The 23,558-nt window shown below is 53.5% G+C and overlaps 3 protein-coding genes across 3 annotated transcripts in view; 1 reads left to right on the forward strand and 2 right to left on the reverse strand.

Moving 5' to 3' along the window:
- Positions 1 to 23,558, forward strand: part of LOC111922621 (uncharacterized) — an 813,543-nt gene that overhangs the window by 562,349 nt on the left and 227,636 nt on the right. The window lies entirely within an intron of this gene.
- The window catches only part of LOC111945726 (uncharacterized), a 555,958-nt gene that overhangs the window by 146,122 nt on the left and 386,278 nt on the right, over positions 1 to 23,558 (reverse strand). The gene's annotated exons all lie outside the window — the stretch shown is intronic.
- On the reverse strand, positions 1,068 to 3,257 carry LOC111945863 (olfactory receptor 14J1-like). The gene is made up of 2 exons (XM_086874740.1): positions 3,132 to 3,257; positions 1,068 to 2,071 (listed from the first exon to the last, which is right to left on the reverse strand). The coding sequence occupies exons 1-2, from the start codon at positions 3,160 to 3,162 to the stop codon at positions 1,068 to 1,070; spliced, it is 1,035 nt and encodes a 344-aa protein (XP_086730866.1). The 5' UTR covers positions 3,163 to 3,257.

The following is a 23,558-nucleotide window of genomic DNA, read 5'->3' on the forward strand; positions in this document are numbered from 1 at the left end:
TTTGTTAGTTGGATTTAGCCCCCATAGGAGCAGCTGTTTTACAAGGTAGCAGGGAAGTAAGGAAAAGGGTACAGGAATGTCTCATAAGAACCTTTAAAACACTTCAGAAACTGGTAAGTAATTAATTACTAATTAATTAATTAATTAATAAGTAATTACTAATAACCATTGGAGTAAACAAGGGATACAAGGTTTACAAATGGGATAAGAACATTAACTGTACCTAACTAAACACAGTATTTTATACTGGGTGGATTTCTTGAGAGATTTTATTCATGACATGTGCCTGCAAGGATGCGGCACCTCTCTGAGCTGGGGGAGAGGCCAGGGCTGCACAGGAGGGATGTTGTTGGCAGCTCCATGAGGACGCTCTGGGACGCTGCCCTGGGGTGTCCAGCGCAGTGGGGATGGATCAGCCCCTGCTCTGCTGCTCCTTCCCGTCTCCCCCAGGGACCTTGCAGAGCCCCAGCCATGCTGTTTGCCCCCAGCCTGCCCACGGCCACCCTGGGGCTGCTCACGGGGGTTTTCTGTGCTGAGCTTTGGCCTGGCCGTGTTCTTGAGAGAGCCTGGGCAAGGAGCCTGGAGCCCCCAGGCCCTGCCCTGAGGCGTCAGCGCTGCCCCAGCAGTGCCCATGGCCTGTCCCTGCTGCAGCCCCGGCACTGCCACCCCCAGGGCTGTGCCTGGCCCCGAGAGCACTCAGGCCCTGCAGCAACACCAGGGCAGGAGGGCAGCGGGGCAGTGGCACGGGAGCAGCACTGGCAACACCAAGTGCTGCTGCTCCTGGGCACAGATGCTGTGCCAGCACTGATCTGCCCCCAGCTCTGCACACAGACACTGCTGCTGCAGCTCCAGAGAGGGGAACAAAAGGGGCATCTCTGCAGAAAACTTTGCTGGGAGATCCTTTAGTTCATTTAAAGCCATCAAGAGCCCCTCATTGACATTGTGTCCACAGGGAAAGTGGGGAGAATCCAAATGAGAAATGGCACAAAAAATTTCATTTTATTTTGGACAATTTAAAATAGTAAAACAAAGAAAAAGAACCTCCAAAATGAAACCACCAAGAAGTATCAAAGATGACTTTTATTACAAGTCATTTGCAGGAATTGGTTAGCAGTTAAATGTTTCTGAAACCATCCAGTCATCATTCTCCACACTGCAGCCTTGAGCTCCTGGTTCCTCAGGCTGTAGATGAGGGGGTTCAGGACTGGAGGCACCACTGAGTACAGAATTGACACTGCCAGATCCAGGGATGGGGAGGAGATGGAGGGGGGCTTCAGGTGAGCAAACATGATAGTGATGAAGAACAGGAAGACTACAGCCAGGTGAGGGAGGCAGGTGGAAAAGGCTTTGTGCTGTCCCTGCTCAGAGGGGATCCTCAGCACAGCCCTGAAGATCTGCACATAGGAGAAAACAATGAACACAAAACAACCAAGTGCTAAACAGGCACTGACTGCAATGAGCCCAAGTTCCCTGAGGTTTGAATGTGAGCAGGACAGTTTGAGGATCTGTGGGATTTCACAGAAGAATTGGCCCAGGACATTGCCATGGCACAGGGGCAGGGAAAATGTATTGGCTGTGTGCAGCAGTGAATAGAGAAAGGCACTGGCCCAGGCAGCTGCTGCCATGTGGGCACAAGCTCTGCTGCCCAGGAGGGTCCCGTAGTGCAGGGGTTTGCAGATGGACACGTAGCGGTCGTAGCACATGATGGTCAGGAGGAAATACTCTGTTGCAGCACAGAAAACCAAAAAAAATACTTGTGCAGCGCATCCTGTGTAGGAGATGTGTCTGGTGTCCCAGAGGGAATTGTGCATGGCTTTGGGCACAGTGGTGCAGATGGAGCCCAGGTCAGTGAGGGCCAGGTTGAGCAGGAAGAAGAACATGGGGCTGTGCAGGTGGTGGCTGCAGGCTACGGCGCTGATGATGAGGCCGTTGCCCAGGAGGGCAGCCAGGGAGATGCCCAGGAAGAGGCAGAAGTGCAGGAGCTGCAGCTGCCGCGTGTCTGCCAATGCCAGCAGGAGGAAGTGGCTGATGGAGCTGCTGTTGGACATTTGCTGTGGTTGAGCGTGGAGACCTGTTCATGAAGAAAAAGAGCAGTGACAAATCAGGAGAGGCTGGGACTCACCCACCTTTGTTCCTGCTCTGTGAAAACTTCACCCAGGTCCCTGCCTGAGCTCCAGCTGTGCTGTCTGAGTGTGCCAGGAGCAGCCAGGCCTGTGCCTGGGGACTCTCCAGGAGCCATCCCTGCCTTGCTGCCCTGGGTTTGTGGCCATGCAGGAGAGGGACAAGGCTGGAAATTCAGGATTTGTCAGAAGAATCACTCCTAATGCAGAAGGGCTTGTTGCCATCTGCACACACACTTCTAAAGTATAGCAGGAGTTGGTTTTAGGAATTGTTTTACTGCCCAGAGATCATTCCTGGTTCTCTGAGGTCAGAAATCCCCAGCATTTCTGCTGCACTCAGAATTTCCCACTGAGAGATGTGAGAGGCAAAGGATTCCCTGTGGCTTAGGGAAGGTGAGGGGCTGGATGGGCTTGTTCCCAACTGCCCTGGGTTTGCACCTTTGGCTGGAATCAGAGCACAGTCACACTCCTGTGTCACCCTGGCATAAACCAGACCCTGCCCAGAGCAGAGGGATCCCTGAATGTCTCACCCTCTCTAAAGGTCTCTGGGCAAGGTCTCAGCACCCCCCTCTGCCAAGGACACTCACGGCTCCCTTGGCAGAGCCAACAGCATTTCCTCAGCTGTGGCATCTCTGCCCTTCCCCGTGGGACATTCAGGGAACTCTGAGAGGCTCTGGCACAGATTTGCAGCCAGGAGGGCAGCTCAGAGCTTGGAAGGACACAGCAAGGAGATGCCCAGGTGTGCCCATGATGGGATCTCAGGGAGGGGCTCAGCTCATTCCCCTTTGCCATGGACTGCTTTGCCCACAGCCCCACAGGTGACAGGGAAGCTGGGACACCCCATTCCCATGGACACACCTGCCTGGCAGCAATCCCAAGGGCAGGGCCTGACTCAGCTGCTGCAGATGCCAGAGCCTCCCTGAGAGCCCCAGATACCAATGGCAATATCAGAGCAGTGCATTTAGGCTGTTTAGGAGCCTCCCAGCAGAGAGACTGAGCACCCAAACTTACAATTCTGGCATCTCTGTAAATGTTCCAACATTACTTTGCTGATCCTGGTGTGTCCCTTTCAACTCAGAATGTTCTGTGATTCTGGGATTACAATTCCTCTTCTGCTTCTCTCATCCCCTCTGTTGTCTATAATCAAAAGAGAAAAAAACCCTTTTGCAACAGTGTTAGAACGCTAAAAGAAAAACAGCTTTATTGGAAGCTTCCAGGTGTCCCATTGGGGATGGGACACACCCGGCCCCCTTATTTCAACAATTTCTTAAGGTTGATTAATTAGGATATTTAAAAGAAACATTCAATAGGAGGTTGAGATGCCCCAGTTACACACCCCTGAGACGATCCATTGGAGTAGGTCCAAGGGTTTCTTTGCCCCACTTTTTGTTATGACTGCTCACATTCTGGTTACAAAACAAAATGCTCTTCTTGTAGTTCCTCTCCCTGATGATAAGACTATACAGTATTTCAGAAATCTATTTAGAAAATCAGATTATTGTTCTAAAATCTAAGAGTAAGGTTAGGAAACATACTAGAGTTAATTAAGGGTAATAATTATATAAGTATATAATAGTAGTTTAATAGATTAATTAAGCATTATAATTTTATAACTATATAATAATAGTTTACAGATCTAAAAATATATTAAAAATGTATAAAAACCAAAAATCTTTTTGTTATCATCCCAGCTTTCCCACTCTGTTTAAAGAAAGAAATTGAAAACAGTCTCAGGAAAGCTCCTGATCTTTACATCAATCCCAGGCTCACCTTCTTTTGGGAAGTGTCCTCTGGAGCTGTGCCCAGGCTGGACTGGAGCTGGGAGCAGCCCTGCCCCACACAGCCCCTCTCAGCAGCAGCCCCTGCCCTGCTCAGGGTGGCTCCTTCCCCCCACAGCTTCTCCCCAGCGCTGGGAGCAGCTCCCCGGGCCGGCTGAGAGCTGTCCCTGGCAGGCAGCAGAGTCCCTGCCCCAGCACAGCGCCCTGGGCTGCAGGACCCTGCTCTGCAGGACAGCCCTGGGCACCCCTGGCTGCTCTGCACAAGGGACAGGCAGAGAATGTACTCACAGAGTCTGTAGGCACTGGCATGTTCCAGCTTCAGGAGATGCCTCCAGGAGCTGCAGCTGCATTGTCCTGCAGCCAGAGGCTTCCTGTGCCAAGGGCTGGCAGGGATTCTGCCCCAGGCACTTCTCAGCACCTTCCCAGCCCTGACTGATTGAAGCTCTCTGTGCCTCTGGGCTGTGCCCAGGGTGGCTGCAGGCAGTGCCCCAGCCCTGCTGGGCTGGCAGAAGAGCTGCTCAGCAAGAGAAATGTGCTTTTGAAGCTCTTCTTGGTTTCCAGGAGCTGCCTCTGTGCCAGGAGCCTGGCCCAGCTCAGCAGCACAGACACAGCAGCAGGACTTTAATGAGCCTCTTGGGGCTTTGTGCTGAGGCCCTGAACATCAGTCCCTGACAGGGAGGGGAAGAAAGCTCTCAAGAACTCCAAGTCAGAATCCAACTCCAAAGTTTCTTTCACTTTTAATGGGTCCCAGTGACAGACATGACTGAGAAAGTGTCCCCAGGCTGCAGGCAGAGCAGAGAACTGGAGGCACTGGTGACAGCTGGGGACAAAGAGAAGCCAAGGCTTGGTGCCCTGGGCCACAGCAGCCAATGCTGTGCCAGCAAGGGCTGTGAGGAGACACCTTGTCCTGAGGCCCTGGGGCCTCCTGGCACAGCCCCAGCAAGGCTGGCCACTGTCACCCCCTTGGCCTGCCCTCAGCATCCCCCCTAGCCCACATGCCAGTGGCCTCAGGGATCTGCTGGAAGGAGTCCCTGGGGAGCCTTGCTCAGGAATGGCCCTGGGGGCTCCTTCATGCTCCCAGGGACTGCAGCTTTTTCAAAGGACTTTGGCTTTTGCCTTGGAGTCTCTGAGAGCTTTGTGCAATCCTGGCCTCCAATTATCTGCTGTAATTAGTCCCTTGAGAGGCTTTGTCAGTAACAACACTCAGTGGGGCTCATTAATGCTTCAAGGTACTTCAGGTTCTTAAGGCACTTTCCTTTTTCCTTCCCACCCTGAGTCTCTGAGAAGTTTGTGCAATCATGGCCCCAATTATCTGCTTTAACGAGTCCCTTGGGAGCTTTGCATTGACACTCAGTGGGGCTCATCAATACTTTGAGATACTCAGGGCTTTTTCAGCTACTTTGGATTCTCCTTCCCACACTGAGTCTCTAGGAGGTTTTTGTGCAATCCTGGCCTCCAGTTCTCTCCTCCAAGGAGTCCATGAGGAGCCTGTGTTTGGGATGGACCTCAGTGGCACCCATTAATGCTTGGAGACACTTTGGGTCTTTCCTCTGACTTGGACTCCTGGAAAGGTTTGTGCAATCTCCTCTCAGGCCCTGAGGTTCAAGGGCTCAGCTCCAAATGCACCACGGGGCTCATTAGGATCAAGCAAATCCTAACAAACCATGGCTGTGCCTTGATTTCCCTCTGGTCTGGTGCAGTTCTTAGGAAAGTTTCCTACAATAGTTATGGAGAAATAGTTCAAAGATCTTCTAAGAAATATGTATTCCTATTTTAAAGGGTGTCTTTTATTCCTGTTCTCTTTAGAGCAGAGGTGATTGCAGCATTCAGTGATGGATATTGATCCAGGGTCTCTCCTAAGGAGGTCTGGCCAGGTCAGAGAAGCTGTGCCTTGAGGTCTGACCCAGTGGGGACAACCTTGCTCCACATTCCCCAGCCCCATCCTGTCTCTCCTCACTCCCCTGGGACCTGCTTTGCTCACAGAACTGGCTGCACTCAGGCAAAGAGGGGTTTTCCTTCTTTGATTTTAGCAATCTAAAACTGCTGAGTTTCCCCATGGAAAACAGACACCCTCCTCAAGTGTGTGCCAAGCCCAAGGTGCCACCAAGGAGGTTCCCCTTCCCCAAGGCAGAGCCACACAAGGAATGTTTCAGACACACAGGGAGTTCTACAATGAACACAACCCCAGAGTTGGCTGAAGGCAGAATTAGAGCAGCTGCTGAAGGACAGACAAGCTTTGAACTCCTTGCAGCTGAAAGCACCAAGTGGGTTGTTGGGAGGTGTGTGAGTGAGGCAAGAGTGAGGGAAGGGAAATGCAGAGAGCCCTGGAAGTGTTTCTGTGCAGACAGGCTGCTGCAAGGGCAGCGTTGGACTTCTCTGGGGGGAACTGTGAGGGGGGGTCGGTGCGGAGTGACCTCCCCAGTGATCTCACAGTACACCCTGTGATGTCACACAGCCACCTGTGATGTCACATCCCACTCGCTGATGGCACACAATCTGCTCTGGGATGTCACACCACCATTCTGTGATGTCACAGCCTGTTTTGTGATGTCACAGCCCCCCTCAGATGACAGAAAAAAACCTTGTGATGTCACATTTTCTCCAGTGATGTCACAAAGCAACATATGATGTCATAGTTCACTCTGTGATGTCACAGTCAGCACTGTGATGTCATACAACCTGTCCTGAGATGTCACATGGCTATTTGACGATGGCACTGCCCAGTCTAGGATTTCATATCACCACCATGTGACTTGACAGCCTGTTCTGTGATGTCTCACAACCAACCAGTGATATCACAATCCACCCTGTGGTGGCTCTGTCATGTCACAACCTGCTCTGTGATGTCAGAATCCTTTCTGTAATGATGCACATTCAACCTCTGATGTCATAGTCATGTCTCTGATGTCACAACCCACTAAGTAACATCACCCAGCCCACTCTGTGATGTCATACAGCCAAACTGTGACATCACACACCTCTTTCTGATGTCACAGAATCCCCTCTATGATGCCGTAGCTGTTCAGTGACCTCACACAACAAACTCTGTCATGTCCCAGCCCCCTCTGTGACCTCACACAGCCCACTCGGAGCTGTCACACAGCCCCTTTCTGACATCACAGCTGCTCTGGGGCTCCAGGACACAGCCACAGAGGTGCTGCTGGGACACAGCCCCCTCTGGCACATCCCACAGCCCCTGGCAGTGCTGAGCCCCTGGCAGCTCTGTCTGGGCCTGCTCTCTGTGTCCCTGAGCTGCCCTGGCAGGGCCCCAGCCCTGCTGGGCTGTGCTCAGGAGCTGCTCCTGGCCAGAGCTGTCTCTCTGCAGCGCTGCCCTTGCCAGGAGCTGCCTCTGGGCCAGGAGCCCGGCCCAGCTCAGCAGCACAGACACAGCACCAGCACTTTCATCACCCTCTCGGGCCTTTGGGGCTCTTGGCATCACACTCAGTCCCTCAGAGTGTGCTCCACAAACTCCTCAAGAGCTCCAAGTCAGATGGAAACACTGAAGTTTCTTGTAGTTGAAATGAGAGACACGAGTGAGAAAGCGCCCCCAGGTTCCAGGCAGAGCAGAAGACTGGAGGCCCTGATGGCAGCTGGGGACAAGCAAGGGAAAGGTGTCTGTGGTGCTGAGCAAAGCTGGATGTGTTTCAGGAATGGCAAGGGCCAAGGGCTGAGCCCCAGCCCCTGGCAAGGCAGATGCTGTCCCTCCCTCATTGCTCAGGGCTCTTCCCGGGCCACTGGCATGTGGGGATGTGCAATGCCAAGGGCAGCACCATGGGGCGGCCCCTGCCAGGCTGCTGAGCAGGGACAAGGAGGCAATGAGGCCCCAGGGCTGCCAGGGTCACTTGTCCCCTGCTGGCCTCAGGCCCAGGGACAGCAGCCATGGCCAAAGGGCTGCACAAGTTGCCTCTGGCAGGGCCTTGCAGCTGCTGCCCATCCCTGTGCCCTCTCCAGCCCAGGCTGCCCTGTGGTGTCCATGCCCTGTGCCTCTGTCCCTGCAGGCTGTCGTCATCCCCCGGCTGCCCCACCTCACTGTCCCCTTCCTTTGCTGACAGCTCTGCGTCCTGCCTGACTCTGCCTGGCCACACAAAGCCTTGGGCTGCTCCAGACTCCTTCTGGGGGATGTGTTGCACCACAGCCCTGTCCTGGGACACAAATTCCTTTCTCCTGGTGTCCACTCTGGGCCTCCCCAGCTGCACTCTGCATCAATTCTTTCTTTCTCTGGCTGTTTTCCACTATGTCAAAAAGATCCACAGTCTCTGAAACTTCTCCTTAAACACTCTCATGGCTCTCCTCCACTGTCCTCAGTCTCCACCCCATGGAGCGCAGAGCTCCTTTGTCCCTATAGAGTGGTCATGTGCCTGAGGCCTCAAAACCCCACATTGGGAGATCTCTGGGCATTCTCCAAGGGGTTTTCAAATGAAAACAGACTGCTTATAGTCTAAGAAAATCACAAGAGGACAAGGCCAACATAACCCCTCTGTCCTGGCTGCTTTTGTCTTGGAGCAATTCTTAGATCTATGGAATTTGGGATGCCAAATTCTAAATGGTCCCAGGACAAGAAGGCTGGAGCTTTTCCATAGGAAGGAACAGAGCCTCACAGGGGCTGATGCGAGGTGACCACCAGAGGCCAAGGCCAGCCCGAGCTAGCTGGTTTTTTTTGGGAGATACCCTTGGATACAGGAAATGTTTAAGGGAGAGTACCAATTTTGGCAATGGGCACCAAAAAAGATGGATGGTATGCCATTGTTAATCCTGTGGGACAAATTGCATTATGGTTCAATTCCACCTGTTCAGTCTTTTACACTTAAACAAAGTCTGGGACCGGGATTGGAGTGGACAGCCACCCCAGTCTCTTCTCTTAGAAGGAATTTAAAAGTCTAGGCATCTTAGAGGGTTTTGAGGATTCCTGGTGGCTGTTGGGTGTCATTTCTCCACCTCATGACTCAGCAGGAATTTCTCCAATAAAGAAATAAAGCTTTTGCCTGAAGCTCCCACTCTGCCCATGACAGGAAGCCCTGGGAGTGTCTGTGACATCCCGGCCCTTTGGCAGCCTGGGGACTCCTGGGATGTCACCGTGGAGCCCCCAAGAGTGCCTGTGACAGAGCGGTGCCTTTGCAGCCCAGGGTCCCCTGGGATGTCACCATGGAATTGCTGTGACTGCGTCTGAGCACACGGCTCTTCAGCATCCCCAGAAATCCCTTGGAGGTCTCTGTGGAGCCCCTGTCTCTGCCTGTGACATTCCAGCTCTTGAACAGCCTGGAGACTCTTGGAATGTCCCCATGGAGCTCCTCTGAGGGCCTGTAACAAATGTGATCTGTAGTAGGCAACCATCACCAGCCCCATGTAGCGATGGTCTGTTTCCATGGCAACTATCACCAGGTGCTCTTGCCATTTTCTATTTCCATGACAACCATCACAGCCCCTGTTGCTGTGGTCAGTCCCTTAGCAGCTCCATGGAGACCCCATGCCAGGGGTGGTTGCCATGGACACCAGCTCAGGCCTGGAGCCAGAGCCCATTGCCATGGCAACCATTTGCAGGCCCATCCCCAGGCTCATGGGATCACAGAGCCACAGAATTGGCTGAGTTGGGAGGGAGCCATGGGGATCCTCCAGTCCAACTGCTGGCCCTGCACAGGACACCCCAACAATCCCAGCCTGGGCCTGGCAGCGCTGGCCAAACGCTGCTGGAGCTCAGCCAGCCCTGGAGCTGGGAGCCTTCCCTGGGGAGCCTGTTCAGTGCCCCAGCAGCCTCGCGGGAAAAACCTTTTCCTCACATCCAGCCTAAACCTGCCCGCCTCAGCTCCAGCCACTCCCTCCACTCCTGTCCCTGGGCACCAGAGGGAAGAGGTTCCCGCAGCCCCCAGCCAGGGACCCGCTCCCAAGGCTGCTGCCATGGCAACCAGGCCTGGCACCAGCTGGGATGCTCGGTTTCCATGGGCTGGGCTTCAGGAATGGCATTCCCCAATTTCCTGCTCCTGCTGAAACTGCGCTGCCGCTCGCTTCCCTCCCACCTCCCATGGAAAGCACAAAAGGCAAAGATCCCAGGCTGGGATAAGAATAGTTTATGAATAACAGCAACGGGATAAGGAACAAACAGACACAGAAACAATTTTGGTAACAGAAAGGATAAGACAAACCATTCACAGGGAAAACTAAAATACCACCAACTGACTCTTCCTGGCCATGTATTTCCTCCTGCCAAGAAAGGACACCCTTCTCTGGTGAGAGAGAGGTAGCCCTTTTCCTGCCCCTGGCAATGACCTGAGATGGGATTGAATATAATGGACCATGATCACAGTCTCACATTCTTTGATCCCACATCATGACATTGCCATGGGCAGGAAAAGGTACAGGTGTGTTCCCAGCATGGATCCCAGGGAACATGGATCACCAGGTCTCTTCCCAATGTGGATCCTCCATGGGCGGATGAAGCTGGAGCAGTGCACAAAGCTCTTCCTGTATTTTGAGGCACTTGCAGGGCTTCCCTTACCGGTGCCTCCGTTGGTGTCTGCCAAAGTTAGACCTGTCTGAGAAGCTCTTCCCACACTGGGGACACTTGTAGGGCCTCTCCCCAGTGTGGATGCGCTGGTGCCTGATGAGGTGGGAGTTTTGCTTGAAGCCCTCCCCACAGTCAGGGCAGCGGAAGGGCCTCTCATCTGTGTGAATCCGCTGGTGCAGGAGGAGATTGGAGCTGCTCTGAAACCTCATCCCACACTCAGGACACTCGTAGGGCCTCTCCCCAGTGTGGATGCACTGGTGGATGATGAGGTGGGAGCTCCTGCTGAAGCCCTTTCCACACTGCCCACACTCGTAGGCCCATTCCCCAGTGTGGATCATCTGGTGGCGGATCAGGCTGTTGCTCTGGCTGAAGCTCTTCCCACACTCCAAGCACTTGTAGGGCTTCTCCCCATCCTGAAGCCGCTCGTGGACCACCAGCTCAGAGCCCTGGCTGGATCTCTGGCCACCTTCCTGGCACAGGGTGGGTCTTTCCTCCTCAGAGCACCCTGGGATGGGTTTGGATCCCCTTTTCCTGTGGGATCTCCAGAGCTTTTCCTCCCCATTGGATTCCTGCATTGTGGAGCTGCTCAAAATTGCCTCTTCCACGAGTTTCTGCCGTGGGGATTTGTCCTCCCTGGTCTCCATCCTCAGCTCCTTGTCTGGGGGAGGAAGGACAAGGAGAGGATGGGATTTGCCTCCGTGCCAGAGGGAAGGAGAAGGAGATCCCCCCAGTGCGTCCCCGGCAGGACGGCGTCGGCAGCGGGGTTGTCCTGCAGCCGGGGGCCAGGCTGGGCTGGGAGATGGAGCAGGAGAGAGGGGGAAAGGGGCACTGACTTCCTCCTCACCTGCCTGGGTCTCCTGGGAGATCTTCCGCTTCCTCACAGCCTGCTTCTCCATCCAGCCAAGGTTTGGGATTGGAAACTCCTGGTTTGAGAGAAAACAAGGAATGAGCACAATGAGTTTGATGGTTCCTCTTACGAAGCCCATCTCTAGAAGTCACCTGGGCCTCTGACGTGACTTAGTTTGAAAGGAGTTTGCTAAGGAAGGCAGAAATCACCACTGAAATGGATAAAAAATATAAGTATCCCATCCCCTCCGAATTATTATAATCTTGAAACCAAAGTGCTCTCAGGTAACAATATGGGAAAAAGAATATAAGTTCTTTACTAAAGAAAGGAAAATGAAAATGCAGCAGTAGAAAAAAACCCCAACAAAACGAACAAAAAGCAACGCACCAACAGAGTCAGGACCTTACACCCTGTTGGTCAGGGTGCTGGCAGCAGTCTGATTAAATGGTGGCTGCAGTCCTCCTGGAGTGACTGATGTGGTTCTGTTGAAGCAATGATCCCATAGAAGATTGTAACTTACCTCTGAAGTTCTGGTGCTGTAGATGGGTCTGGTCTCTCCTCTGGGAATCCAGTGGACAAAGACTGCCTCTGGTGTTCTGATTCCCAGATTATATCCATGCAGGAATGCTTGGCTCCTCCCCCTGGCTGGAGCATCTCACAATGGGATGATGTCATTTTATCATTCCTGCACTGAGACTCAATGGCCCATTAACAGAAGATATCCCCCTGGAGGAAGGATGGGTGGTGGAAGAGATAAAGAACACTGCCCCACCTGGTTTTAACTGCTGGCCCATTAACAGAAGATATCCCCCAGTTATGAGGGATGGGTGATGAAAGAGATAAAGAAAACTGCTCTACCTGGTTTTAACAGATGGTGATAGAATACATACTTTTGGTTACAACTTGCATTGCAACCCAGGAAATGGGGTCCATAAAAACCTCCCAAACACCAAGATTCAGCCCTGAAAATGCCTCCCAGGTGTTCCCCATCTCTCGTCTCTCCCCTTTGGTGTTCAGGGGTTCCTCCCTGTCCCAGCTGCTGGGGGTCACGCTTGTACTGGGGGTCCCCTGTCTACTCAGTCCCTGACCTCTTCAGGCTGCTGGGAGTGCCAGGAATATGAAAAGTTCCCCCTGTTTCCATCTCCTCACGTAGGGATGCTGAGACGCCCCAGTATCCCCCCAAGGGGCATTTTCCATTCAGCTTTGAAGTTCTTCATTCTCCAAACATCCCCCCTCAAAAAGCACAACCCAAGAAGGACCCCCCACGATATCTGGGCCAAGTTCCCCCACCCCGGTCACCTGTGGGATGGGGGGTGATGATCCCACAGGTGGGGGCCTGTGAATTCAGGGAGTGCTTGACCTCGTGCTTCCTACTCCTTTCCCTGATCCTCCTTTGTCCCTCCTTCAAACTGAAGAAGCTGCTCAAGGAGTCAGAAGCAAAACTCCAAGTCCCTTGGAGCTTCAATTGGCCCCACTGAGGGCAGGGACTGCCAAAGGCTCCCCAGGGACTGGTGAGAACAGATCCTGGAGGCCAGGATTGCCGGGAGCCAAAGGCTCTGAGCAGGGAACTGCAATGCTGAGCAAGCCCTGGCTGGGTTGGAGGAAGCAGAAAGGCCAAGCCCTGAGGCCAGGCCTGGCCCAGCAGGGCCTGTCCCTCACGGGTGGCTCGGGGCTCTTTGTGGGGCAGTGGGATGTGAGGGGCAGCAAGGACAAATGCCATAAACCTGTGTGACACTCCAGATCCTTATGGAACCAAGGGGCCAGTGTGACACCATGGGAAGTTGTGGAACCAAGGGGATCATTGTGGCACTCTTGGGCCCATGGAACCAAGGGACCAGTGGGACACTGTGGGGCCTTATGGAAACAAGAGGTCACTGTTAGCCTGCGGGGCTGTAACACCCCAGAACACTTCAATGCTGGTGGTAACCAAAGGTTCCTGTGCTTGAGTTTGGCGCACAGGAGAAACAACAACCAGACCTTCTCAGCATGGACAGATGCAAAGAATATTCTTGGTAGGAAGGGACCCACAAGGACCATCAAGTCCAGCTCTTAAGTGAATGGCCCCACAAGGACTGAACCCACAACCTCAGTAAAACTGGCACCATGCTCTGACCAACTGAGCTAAGAGGTCAAAATGACACAAAATTTCACTGGCAAAATATAGACAATCAAGGAATTTTGGCAAAGAGTTTAATACAACATCCAACTGAACATAAAACTCCTACCAAAGCATTAACTTTGCAAACTTAGCTCATTTATCCTAAAAAGTGTTAACCCTTAAGATTTTGGGTAACATTAATATATCCAAAAATGTTCCAGGTACGTAGGATAGGAAGGAGAAGAAAAGGAGACCAGAAACACGTAAGATCGACAGAAAAACACTTCCAGGATGATCCCAGTCACTCCCACTACAATCTCACTCACTCCCAGTATTTGCTGTTGCACCCAGCCACCCCCAGTATGGTTCCATTCACTCCCAGATCCTCCCAGCATGATTCCAGTCATGGCCAGAGTGACTCCCTGTCACTCCCAGGATGGGCCCAGTTGCTCCCAGTCACCTCCAGCATGATTCCAGTCACAGCCAGCACCTTTTCAGTCACTCACATTATGATACCAGTTAGTTCCACTTGGATCCCAGTATAATCCCAGCATGGGCACAGCTGCTCCCAGGATCATCCAGTGTGGTTCCAGTTGTTCCCATTTACCTGCACTGTGGTTTCAGTCTCTCCCAGTCTATCCAAGTTGCTCCTAGTCACTCCTCAGGTGCTTCCAGCCTGATCCCAGTTGCTCCCAGCCACTCCCAGTCACCCTGAGTGCAGTACTAGTTGCTGCCAGTATGGTCCCAGTCTTGCCCAGCATGGCCCAACTTCTCCCACTGTGATCCCAGTAGGATGCCAGTTACCCTCAGGATGGTTCCAGCTGCTCCCTGTTCCTCCCAGCATGATTCCAGTTGATCCCAGTTGGCCCCAGTATAGTCCCAGTCACTTCCCAGATGATCCCAGCTGCTCCCTGCATGGTCCCAGTTATGCCCAGCTGGAGTTGCCCCCAGTGTAGACCCTGTCACTCCCAGTTGCTCCCAGTTGTCCCCAGCATGGTTCCCATTGTTCCCAGTGTGTTCCCAGTCATCCCCAGTATGGTCACAGACACTCCCAGTATATCCCAGCTGCTCTCAGCATCTCCATAGCAATTCCCAGACACTCCTAGTAATCCCAGTTAGGTGCTCTTTTTTCAATATGATCTCAGGCCCAGTATATCCCAGTCTAGCTGGGATTCACTTCCTGAATTCACAGCCCCCCCATCCGTGGGATAAACACCCCCCTATCCCACAGGTTGCCAGGGAGGGGGAGCTCGGCCCAGATATCCTGGGGGCTTCCTGGGTTGGGTTTTTGGGGGTGATGATTGGAGAATGAAGAACACCAAGGCTGAGAAGAAAATGCCCTTTGGGGGGACATTTGGGGTTCCCAGTGGCAGCTGCTGGCAGAGGCAGCCTGGAGGAGCAGAGCCCTGTGACCCCCAGGACCCCAAAGTGGGGAGCCCAGAGAGGAGGAGCGCCATGATTTGTGGGACCCTCAATTAAATAGAGAGGGACAGGGTGTCTCCTTGGACCCAATGCCCCCCCAACTAGGGAATAAGGGGAGCAGGGACCCTGGGACCCCAAAAACTTCCAGCATCCCAAAGTGGGGAGATAGAAATGGGAGGAAGTTTTCAAATTCCTGGGGCACTCCCAGCAGCCAGAAGAGGTCAGGGACCGAGTAGACAGGGGACCCACAGTACAAGCGTGACCCCCAGCAGCTGGGACAGGGGTGAAAGCCTGAACACCAAAAGGGAGAAAACATAGATGGAACTAGAACTCCTGGGAGGCATTTTCAGGGCCAAATTTTAGTGGTGTAAAATTTTTATGGACCCCATGTCTTGGGTTGCAATGCAAGTTGTAACCAAAAGTATGTATTCTATCAACATCTGTTAAAAACTAGTGGAGCAGTTTTCATTATCTCCTCCATGACCCATCCCTCATAACTGGGGGATATCTTCTGTTAATGGGCCAGCTGTTAAAACCAGGTGGGGCAGTGTTCTTTATCTCTTCCACCATCCATCCTTCCTCCAAGGGGATATCTTCTGTTAATGGGCCATTGAGTCACACTGCATGACTGATAAAATGACATCATCCCATTGGGAGATGCTCCACCCAGGGGGAGGAGCCAAGCATTCCTGCATGGATATAATCTTGGAATCAGAGCACCACAGGCAGTCTTTGTCCACTGGATTCCCAGAGGAGAGACCAGACCCATCTACAGCACCGGAACTTCAGAGGTAAGCTACAATCTTCTATGGGATCATTGCTTCAACAGAACCACATCAGTCACTCCAGGAGGACTGCAGCCACCATTTAATCAGACTGCTACCAGCACCCTGACCAACGGGGTATAAGGTTGTATTCTGACTGTCTCAGCGAGTTGTTTTCTGTTGTTTTTTTTCTTTTGTACTGCTGATTTTCATTTTAATTTCTTTAGTAAGGAATTATTCTTCCGATTCCTATATCTTTATCTGAGATCACTTTGATATCAAGATTATAATAATTAAGAGGTGGCAGGTTGCTTACATTTTTATCTATTTCAGTGTAGGTTTCTGCCTTCCTTAGCAAACACCTTTCCTTTCAAACCAAGACTCTCCAGATTCCCGGTGACTTCTAGAGAGGGACTTGAACAGAGGGACCTTCAAACTCAACGTGCTCATTCCTTGTTTTCTTCTGAACCAGGATTTCCCAATCCCAAACCTTGACCATATGGAGAAGGAGGCTGTGAGGAAGAGGAAGATGCCCCAGGACACCCAGGCAGGTGAGGAGGAAGTCAGTGCCCCTTTCCCCCTCTCTCCTGCTCCATCTCCCAGCCCAGCCTGGCCCCCGGCTGCAGGACAACCCCGCTGCCGACGCCGTCCTGCCGGGGACGCACTGGGGGGATCTCCTTCCCCTTCCCTCTGGCACGGAGGCAAATCCCATCCTCTCCTTGTCCTTCCTCCCCCAGACAAGGAGCTGAGGATGGAGTCCAGGGAGGACAAATCCCCACGGCAGAACCTTGTGGAAGAGGACGTTTTGAGTGGCTCCACGGTGCAGGACTCCAACAGGGAGGAAAATCCCCAGAGGTCCCGCAGGAGGAGGGGCTCCAAACCCATCCCAGGGTGCTCTGAGGAGGAAAGACCCACCCTGTGCCGGGAAGGCAGCCGGAGATCCAGCCGGGGCTCTGAGGTGGTGGTCCATGAGCAGCTTCAGGATGGGGAGAAGCCCTACAAGTGCTTGGAGTGTGGGAAGAGGTTCAGGTGGAGCAACAGCCTGATCTGCCACCAGATGATCCACACTGGGGAATGGCCCTACAGGTGTGGGGAATGTGGGAAGGGCTTCAGCTGCAGGTCCAAACTCATCATTCACCAGCGCATCCACACTGGGGAGAGGCCCTACGAGTGTCCTGAGTGTGGGAAGAGGTTTCAGAGGAGCTCCACTCTCATCAGGCACCAGCGGATTCACACGGATGAGAGGCCCTTCCGCTGCCCCGACTGTGGGGAGGGCTTCAAGCACAACTCCCACCTCATCACCCACCGGCGCATCCACACTGGGGAGAAGCCCTACGAGTGTCCCCAGTGTGGGAAGAGCTTCACCCAGCGCTCTAACTTGACCAGACACCAACGGAGGCACCACTAAGGGAAGCCCTGCGAGTGCCCCAAGTAAATGAAGAGCTTTGTGCACTGCTAAAGCTTCATCCCCCCTTGGAAAATTCAAGTTTGGCAGAGACCTGGTGATCCATGTTCCCTGTGATCCATGCTGGGAACATACCTGTCCCTTTTCCTGCCCATGGCAATGTCATGATGTGAGATCAATGAACATGAGAGTCTGACCATGTCCTTGTCATTATATTCAATCCCATCTCAGGTCATTGCCAGGGGCAGGAAAAGGACTCTCTCTCCCTCACCAGAGGAGAAGAGTGTCCTTTCTTGGAAGGAGGAAATACATGGCCAGGAAGAGCCAGTCAGTCGCATTTTAGTTTTCCCTGTGAATAGTTTTTCTTATCTCTTCTGTTATCCATATTGTTTCTATTCCTGTTTGTTCCTTATCCCGTTGCTGTTCCAAATAAATTGTTCTTATCCCAGCATGGGATCCTTGCCTTTTGTGCTTTCCATGGGAGGTGGGAGGGAAGCGAGCAGCAGCACAATTTTAGCTGAAGCAGGAAATTGAGGAATGCCATTCCTGAAGCCCAGCCCATGGAAACCGAGCATCCCAGCTGGTGCCAGGCCTGGTTGCCATGGCAGCAGCCTTGGGAGCGGGTCCCTGGCTGGGGGCTGCAGGAACCTCTTCCCTCTGGTGCCCAGGGCCAGGAGTGGAGGGAGCGGCTGGAGCTGAGGCGGGCAGGTTTAGGCTGGATGTGAGGAAAAGGTTTTTCCCGCGAGGCTGCTGGGGCACTGAACAGGCTCCCCAGGGAAGGCTCCCAGCTCCAGGGCTGGCTGAGCTCCAGCAGCGTTTGGCCAGCGCTGCCAGGCCCAGGCTGGGATTGTTGGGGTGTCCTGTGCAGGGCCAGCAGTTGGACTGGAGGATCCCCATGGCTCCCTCCCAACTCAGCCAATTCTGTGGCTCTGGGATCCCATGAGCCTGGGGATGGGACTGCAAATGGTTGCCATGGCAACGGGCTCTGGCTTCAGGTCTGAGCTGGTGTCCATGGCAACCACCCCTGGCATGGGGTCTCCATGGAGCTGACAAGGGACTGACCATAGCAACAGGGGCTGTGATGGTTGCCATGGAAACAGACAATGGCAACAGGTCCTGGTGATAGTTGCCATGGAAACAGACCATCGCTACATGGGGCCGGTGATGGTTGCCTACCAAGGATCACATTTGTTACAGGCCTTCAGAAGGGCTCCATGGGGACATTCCAAGAGTCTCCTGGCTGTTCAGGAGCCAGAGTGTCACAGCCAGAGACAGGGGCTCCACAGATACCTCCCAGGGGTTTCTGGGGATGCTGAAGAGCCGTGTGCTCAGACGCAGTCACAGCAATTCCATGGTGACATCCCAGGGGACCCTGGGCTGCAAAGGCACCGCTCTGTCACAGGCACTCCCGGGGGCTCCACGGTGACATCCCAGGAGTCCCCAGGCTGCCAAAGAGCCGGGATGTCGCAGACACTCCCAGGGCTTCCTGTCGCGGGCAGAGTGGGAGCTTCAGGCAAAAGATTTATTTCTTTATTGGAGAAACTCCTGCTGTGTCATGAGGTGCAGAAATGACACTCAACAGCCACCAGGGATCCTCAAACCCCTTCAGGCTGCCTAGACTTTGAAATTCTTTCTATGAGAGGAGACTGGGAGCAGCTGGATCCAGTCCCAGCCCCAGAGTTTGTCAAAGGCTTATGTGTAAAGACTGGACAGGTGGAATTGAACCGTAATGCAATTTTCCCCACAGGATTAACAATGGAATATCAGATGTATTTATACAAATGCCACTGTGACTGATTCTGGCATGATTAGACAGATTTATTTACACCACAGACTAAATAAAGAAAAAGAGTTATTTACTACAGTGCTCTAGGGAGCAATTTTGAGGTGAACAGGGCTTTGCTGGAGTTGTTTGAGCCCATTCCAGGCACAGCCTCCTGCTCCAGCAGGAACTGCCTTTCCTGTGCCATGCCCAGGGCAGATCCTGCTGCAGGAAAAGCCCCAGGCCAGCCCCAAGCCAGGGAAGGGCTCGGGCACAAGTGCAGAGTGCCGTGCTGGGAGCTGTGCCAGGGACAGCCTGAGGCACCAAAGGCACCTTGGCAGCAGCAGCTGCTTCCAGGCCATGGCCAGAAGGCTCCCTTGGCACCCCGGCCTGGTGGCCAGCACTGCAGAGCTGCTGCTTCAGGGCTCATTTCTGGCTGGGCTCTGAAAAGCCACAGCTGCTCCAGGAGCCTGACTGGGAAGCAATTGGCCCCAGCACCTTGGGGACAAGATAATAATGAAACAACTCTTCATGGCAGCAGAGACAAGGCAGGGGCAGAGGAAAGGGGAGAGCCAGGCCCAGGGGACATGGCTGCAATGGTGATGGCTGTGAGGTCAGTGCCACTGCAGCAGCCTGGCTGGCCCTCAGCAGACATTCTGGCCAGGAGGGTTGTGAGGGCACCCAGCACATCAGAGAACCCACACAACAGCAATTCCATCCTTGGGGAGGGGCTTTCACTGTGTCAGGTTGCACAGAGCTCCTGCTCTGGGAGCAGTCCTGGGATGGGGCATCCATTTCTCTGGAAAAGCAGTTGCAGTTTTGTGCCACTCTGATTGTAAATATTTCCTTCTTCTAACAAATCCAAATCCACTTTTAGTCACTTTAAACATATTGATCCTTTTTCTGTCACTGGAAGATTTGGTAGAAAATAACTTTCACCAGTGTTTCCATTTTCACAGACCATGGAGAGGACCCAAAAATCTCCCAGGATGGGATTTGGAGGCCTCATCACATAAGCAGCAGGTAGAAGTTGAGGGCCCTGGGCTGTGCAGCTGCAAGGCCCTGCCAGAGGCAACTTGTGCAGCCCTTTGGCCATGGCTGCTGGCCCTGGGCCTGAGGCCAGCAGGGGACAAGTGACCCTGGCAGCCCTGGGGCCTCATTGCCTCCTTGTCCCTGCTCAGCAGCCTGGCAGGGGCCGCCCCATGGTGCTGCCCTTGGCATTGCACATCCTCACATGCCAGTGGCCCGGGAAGAGCCCTGAGCAATGAGGGAGGGACAGCATCTGCCTTGCCAGGGGCTGGGGCTCAGCCCTTGGCCCTTGCCATTCCTGAAACACATCCAGCTTTGCTCAGCACCACAGACACCTTTCCCTTGCTTGTCCCCAGCTGCCATCAGGGCCTCCAGTCTTCTGCTCTGCCTGGAACCTGGGGACGCTTTCTCACTCGTGTCTCTCATTTCAACTACAAGAAACTTCAGTGTTTCCATCTGACCTGGAGCTCTTGAGGAGTTTTTGGAGCACACTCTGAGGGACTGAGTGTGATGCCAAGAGCCCCAAAGGCCCGAGAGGGTGATGAAAGTGCTGGTGCTGTGTCTGTGCTGCTGAGCTGGGCCGGGCTCCTGGCCCAGAGGCAGCTCCTGGCAAGGGCAGCACTGCAGAGAGACAGCTCTGGCCAGGAGCAGCTCCTGAGCACAGCCCAGCAGGGCTGGGGCCCTGCCAGGGCAGCTCAGGGACACAGAGAGCAGGCCCAGACAGAGCTGCCAGGGGCTCAGCACTGCCAGGGGCTGTGGGATGTGCCAGAGGGGGCTGTGTCCCAGCAGCACCTCTGTGGCTGTGTCCTGGAGCCCCAGAGCAGCTGTGATGTCAGAAAGGGGCTGTGTGACAGCTCTGAGTGGGTTGTGTGAGGTCACAGATGGGGCTGTGACATGCCAGAGTTTGTTGTGTGAGGTCACTGAGCAGCTACAGCGTCATAGAGGGGACTGTGTGACATCAGAAAGAGGTGTGTGATGTCACAGTGTGGCTGTATGACATCACAGAGTGGGCTGGGTGATGTTACTTAGTGGGTTGTGACATCAGAGACATGACTATGACATCAGAGGTCGAATGTACATCATTACAGAAAGGATTCTGACATCACAGAGCAGGTTGTGACATGACAGAGCCACCACAGGGTGGATTGTGATATCACTGGTTGGTTGTGAGACATCACAGAACAGGCTGTCAAGTCACATGGTGGTGATATGAAATCCTAGAGTGGGCAGTGACATCATAGAAAAGCCATGTGACATCTCAGGACAGGTTGTATGACATCACAGTGCTGACTGTGACATCACAGAATGAACTATGACATCAAATGTGGCTGTGTGACATCATAGAACGCTGTGTGAAATCACGAGGTGGTTTTGTGGCATATGGGAAGAGCTGTGACATCACAGAATGGTGGTGTGACATCCTTGGGCAGGTTGTGTGAGATCACTGAGTGGGCTGTGATATCCCAGGTGTCTGTGTGACATCTCAGGGGGCTCTGAGAGGTCACTGGGGAGAAGTCCAGAGAAGTCCAACGCTGCCCTTGCAGCAGCCTGTCTGCACAGAAACACTTCCAGGGCTCTCTGCATTTCCCTTCCCTCACTCTTGCCTCACTCACACACCTCCCAACAACCCACTTGGTGCTTTCAGCTGCAAGGAGTTCAAAGCTTGTCTGTCCTTCAGCAGCTGCTCTAATTCTGCCTTCAGACAACTCTGGGGTTGTGTTCATTGTAGAACTCCCTGTGTGTCTGAAACATTCCTTGTGTGGCTCTGCCTTGGGGAAGGGGAACCTCCTTGGTGGCACCTTGGCCTTGGCACACACTTGAGGAGGGTGTCTGTTTTCCATGGGGAAACTCAGCAGTTTTAGATTGCTAAAATCAAAGAAGGAAAACCCCTCTTTGCCTGAGTGCAGCCAGTTCTGTGAGCAAAGCAGGTCCCAGGGGAGTGAGGAGAGACAGGATGGGGCTGGGGAATGTGGAGCAAGGTTGTCCCCACTGGGTCAGACCTCAAGGCACAGCTTCTCTGACCTGGCCAGACCTCCTTAGGAGAGACCCTGGATCAATATCCATCACTGAATGCTGCAATCACCTCTGCTCTAAAGAGAACATTAATAAAATACACCTTTTAAAATAGGAATACATATTTCTTAGAAGCTCTTTGAACTATTTCTCCATAACTGTTGTAGGAAACTTTCCTAAGAACTGCACCAAACCAGAGGGAAATCAAGGCACAGCCATGGTTTGGTAGGATTTGCTTGATCCTAATGAGCCCCATGGTGCATTTGGAGCTGAGCCCTTCAACTTCAGGACCTGAGGAGAGACTGCACAAACCTTTCCAGGAGTCAATAGCAGAGGAAAAACCCAAAGTGTCTCGAAGCAATAATGGGTGCCACTGAGGTCCATCCCCAACACAGGCTCCTCATGGACTCCTTGGAGGAGAGAACTGGAGGCCAGGATTGCACAAAAACCTCCCAGAGACTCAGTGTGGGAAGGAAAATCCAAAGTAGCTGAAAAAGCCCTGAGTATCTCAAAGTATTGATGAGCCCCACTGAGTGTCAATGCAAAGCTCCCAAGGGACTCGTTAAAGCAGATAATTGGGGCCAGGATTGCACAAACTTCTCTTAGAGTCTGTATCAAAAGGAGATAGCAAGTATCTTAAAATAACTGAAGTACCTTGAAGCATTAATGAGCCCCACTGAGTGTTGTTACTGACAAAGGCTCTCAAGGGACTAATTACAGCAGATAATTGGAGGCCAGGATTGCACAAAGCTCTCAGAGACTCCAAAGCAAAAGCCAAAGTCCTTTGAAAAAGCTGCAGTCCCTGGGAGCATGAAGGAGCCCCCAGGGCCATTCCTGAGCAAGGCTCCCCAGGGACTCCTTCCAGCAGATCCCTGAGGCCACTGGCATGTGGGCTAGGGGGGATGCTGAGGGCAGGCCAAGGGGGTGACAGTGGCCAGCCTTGCTGGGGCTGTGCCAGGAGGCCCCAGGGCCTCAGGACAAGGTGTCCCCTCACAGCCCTTGCTGGCACAGCATTGGCTGCTGTGGCCCAGGGCACCAAGCCTTGGCTTCTCTTTGTCCCCAGCTGTCATCAGTGCCTCCAGTGCTCTGCTCTGCCTGGGGCCTGGGGACACTTTCTCAGTCACGTCCCTCAGTGGGACCCATTAAAAGTGAAAGAAACTTTGGAGTTGGATTCTGACTTGGAGTTCTTGAGAGCTTTCTTCCCCTCCCTGTCAGGGACTGATGTTCAGGGCCTCAGCACAAAGCCCCAAGAGGCTCATTAAAGTCCTGCTGCTGTGTCTGTGCTGCTGAGCTGGGCCGGGCTCCTGGCACAGAGGCAGCTGCTGGAAACCAAGAAGAGCTTCAAAAGCACATTTCTCTTGCTGAGCAGCTCTTCTGCCAGCCCAGCAGGGCTGGGGCACTGCCTGCAGCCACCCTGGGCACAGCCCAGAGGCACAGAGAGCTTCAATCAGTCAGGGCTGGGAAGGGGCTGAGAAGTGCCTGGGGCAGAATCCCTGCCAGCCCTTGGCACAGGAAGCCTCTGGCTGCAGGACAATGCAGCTGCAGCTCCTGGAGGCATCTCCTCAAGCTGGAACATGCCAGTGCCTACAGACTCTGTGAGTACATTCTCTGCCTGTCCCTTGTGCAGAGCAGCCAGGGGTGCCCAGGGCTGTCCTGCAGAGCAGGGTCCTGCAGCCCAGGGCGCTGTGCTGGGGCAGGGACTCTGCTGCCTGCCAGGGACAGCTCTCAGCCGGCCCGGGGAGCTGCTCCCAGCGCTGGGGAGAAGCTGTGGGGGGAAGGAGCCACCCTGAGCAGGGCAGGGGCTGCTGCTGAGAGGGGCTG

This window comes from Cyanistes caeruleus, unplaced genomic scaffold (genome assembly GCF_971803275.1).
Source record: "Cyanistes caeruleus unplaced genomic scaffold, bCyaCae1.hap1.1 HAP1_SUPER_30, whole genome shotgun sequence".
Classification (NCBI taxonomy): domain Eukaryota; kingdom Metazoa; phylum Chordata; class Aves; order Passeriformes; family Paridae; genus Cyanistes; species Cyanistes caeruleus.

Excerpts from the sequence above, each read along its gene's own strand:
- LOC111945863 (XM_086874740.1), bottom strand. The coding sequence starts at position 3,162 with ATGTTGGAACATTTACAGAGATGCCAGAATT. Across the intron at positions 2,072-3,131 it reads TTTACAGAGATGCCAGAATT|GTCTCCACGCTCAACCACAG; the intron begins GTAAGTTTGGGT and ends CTTCATGAACAG.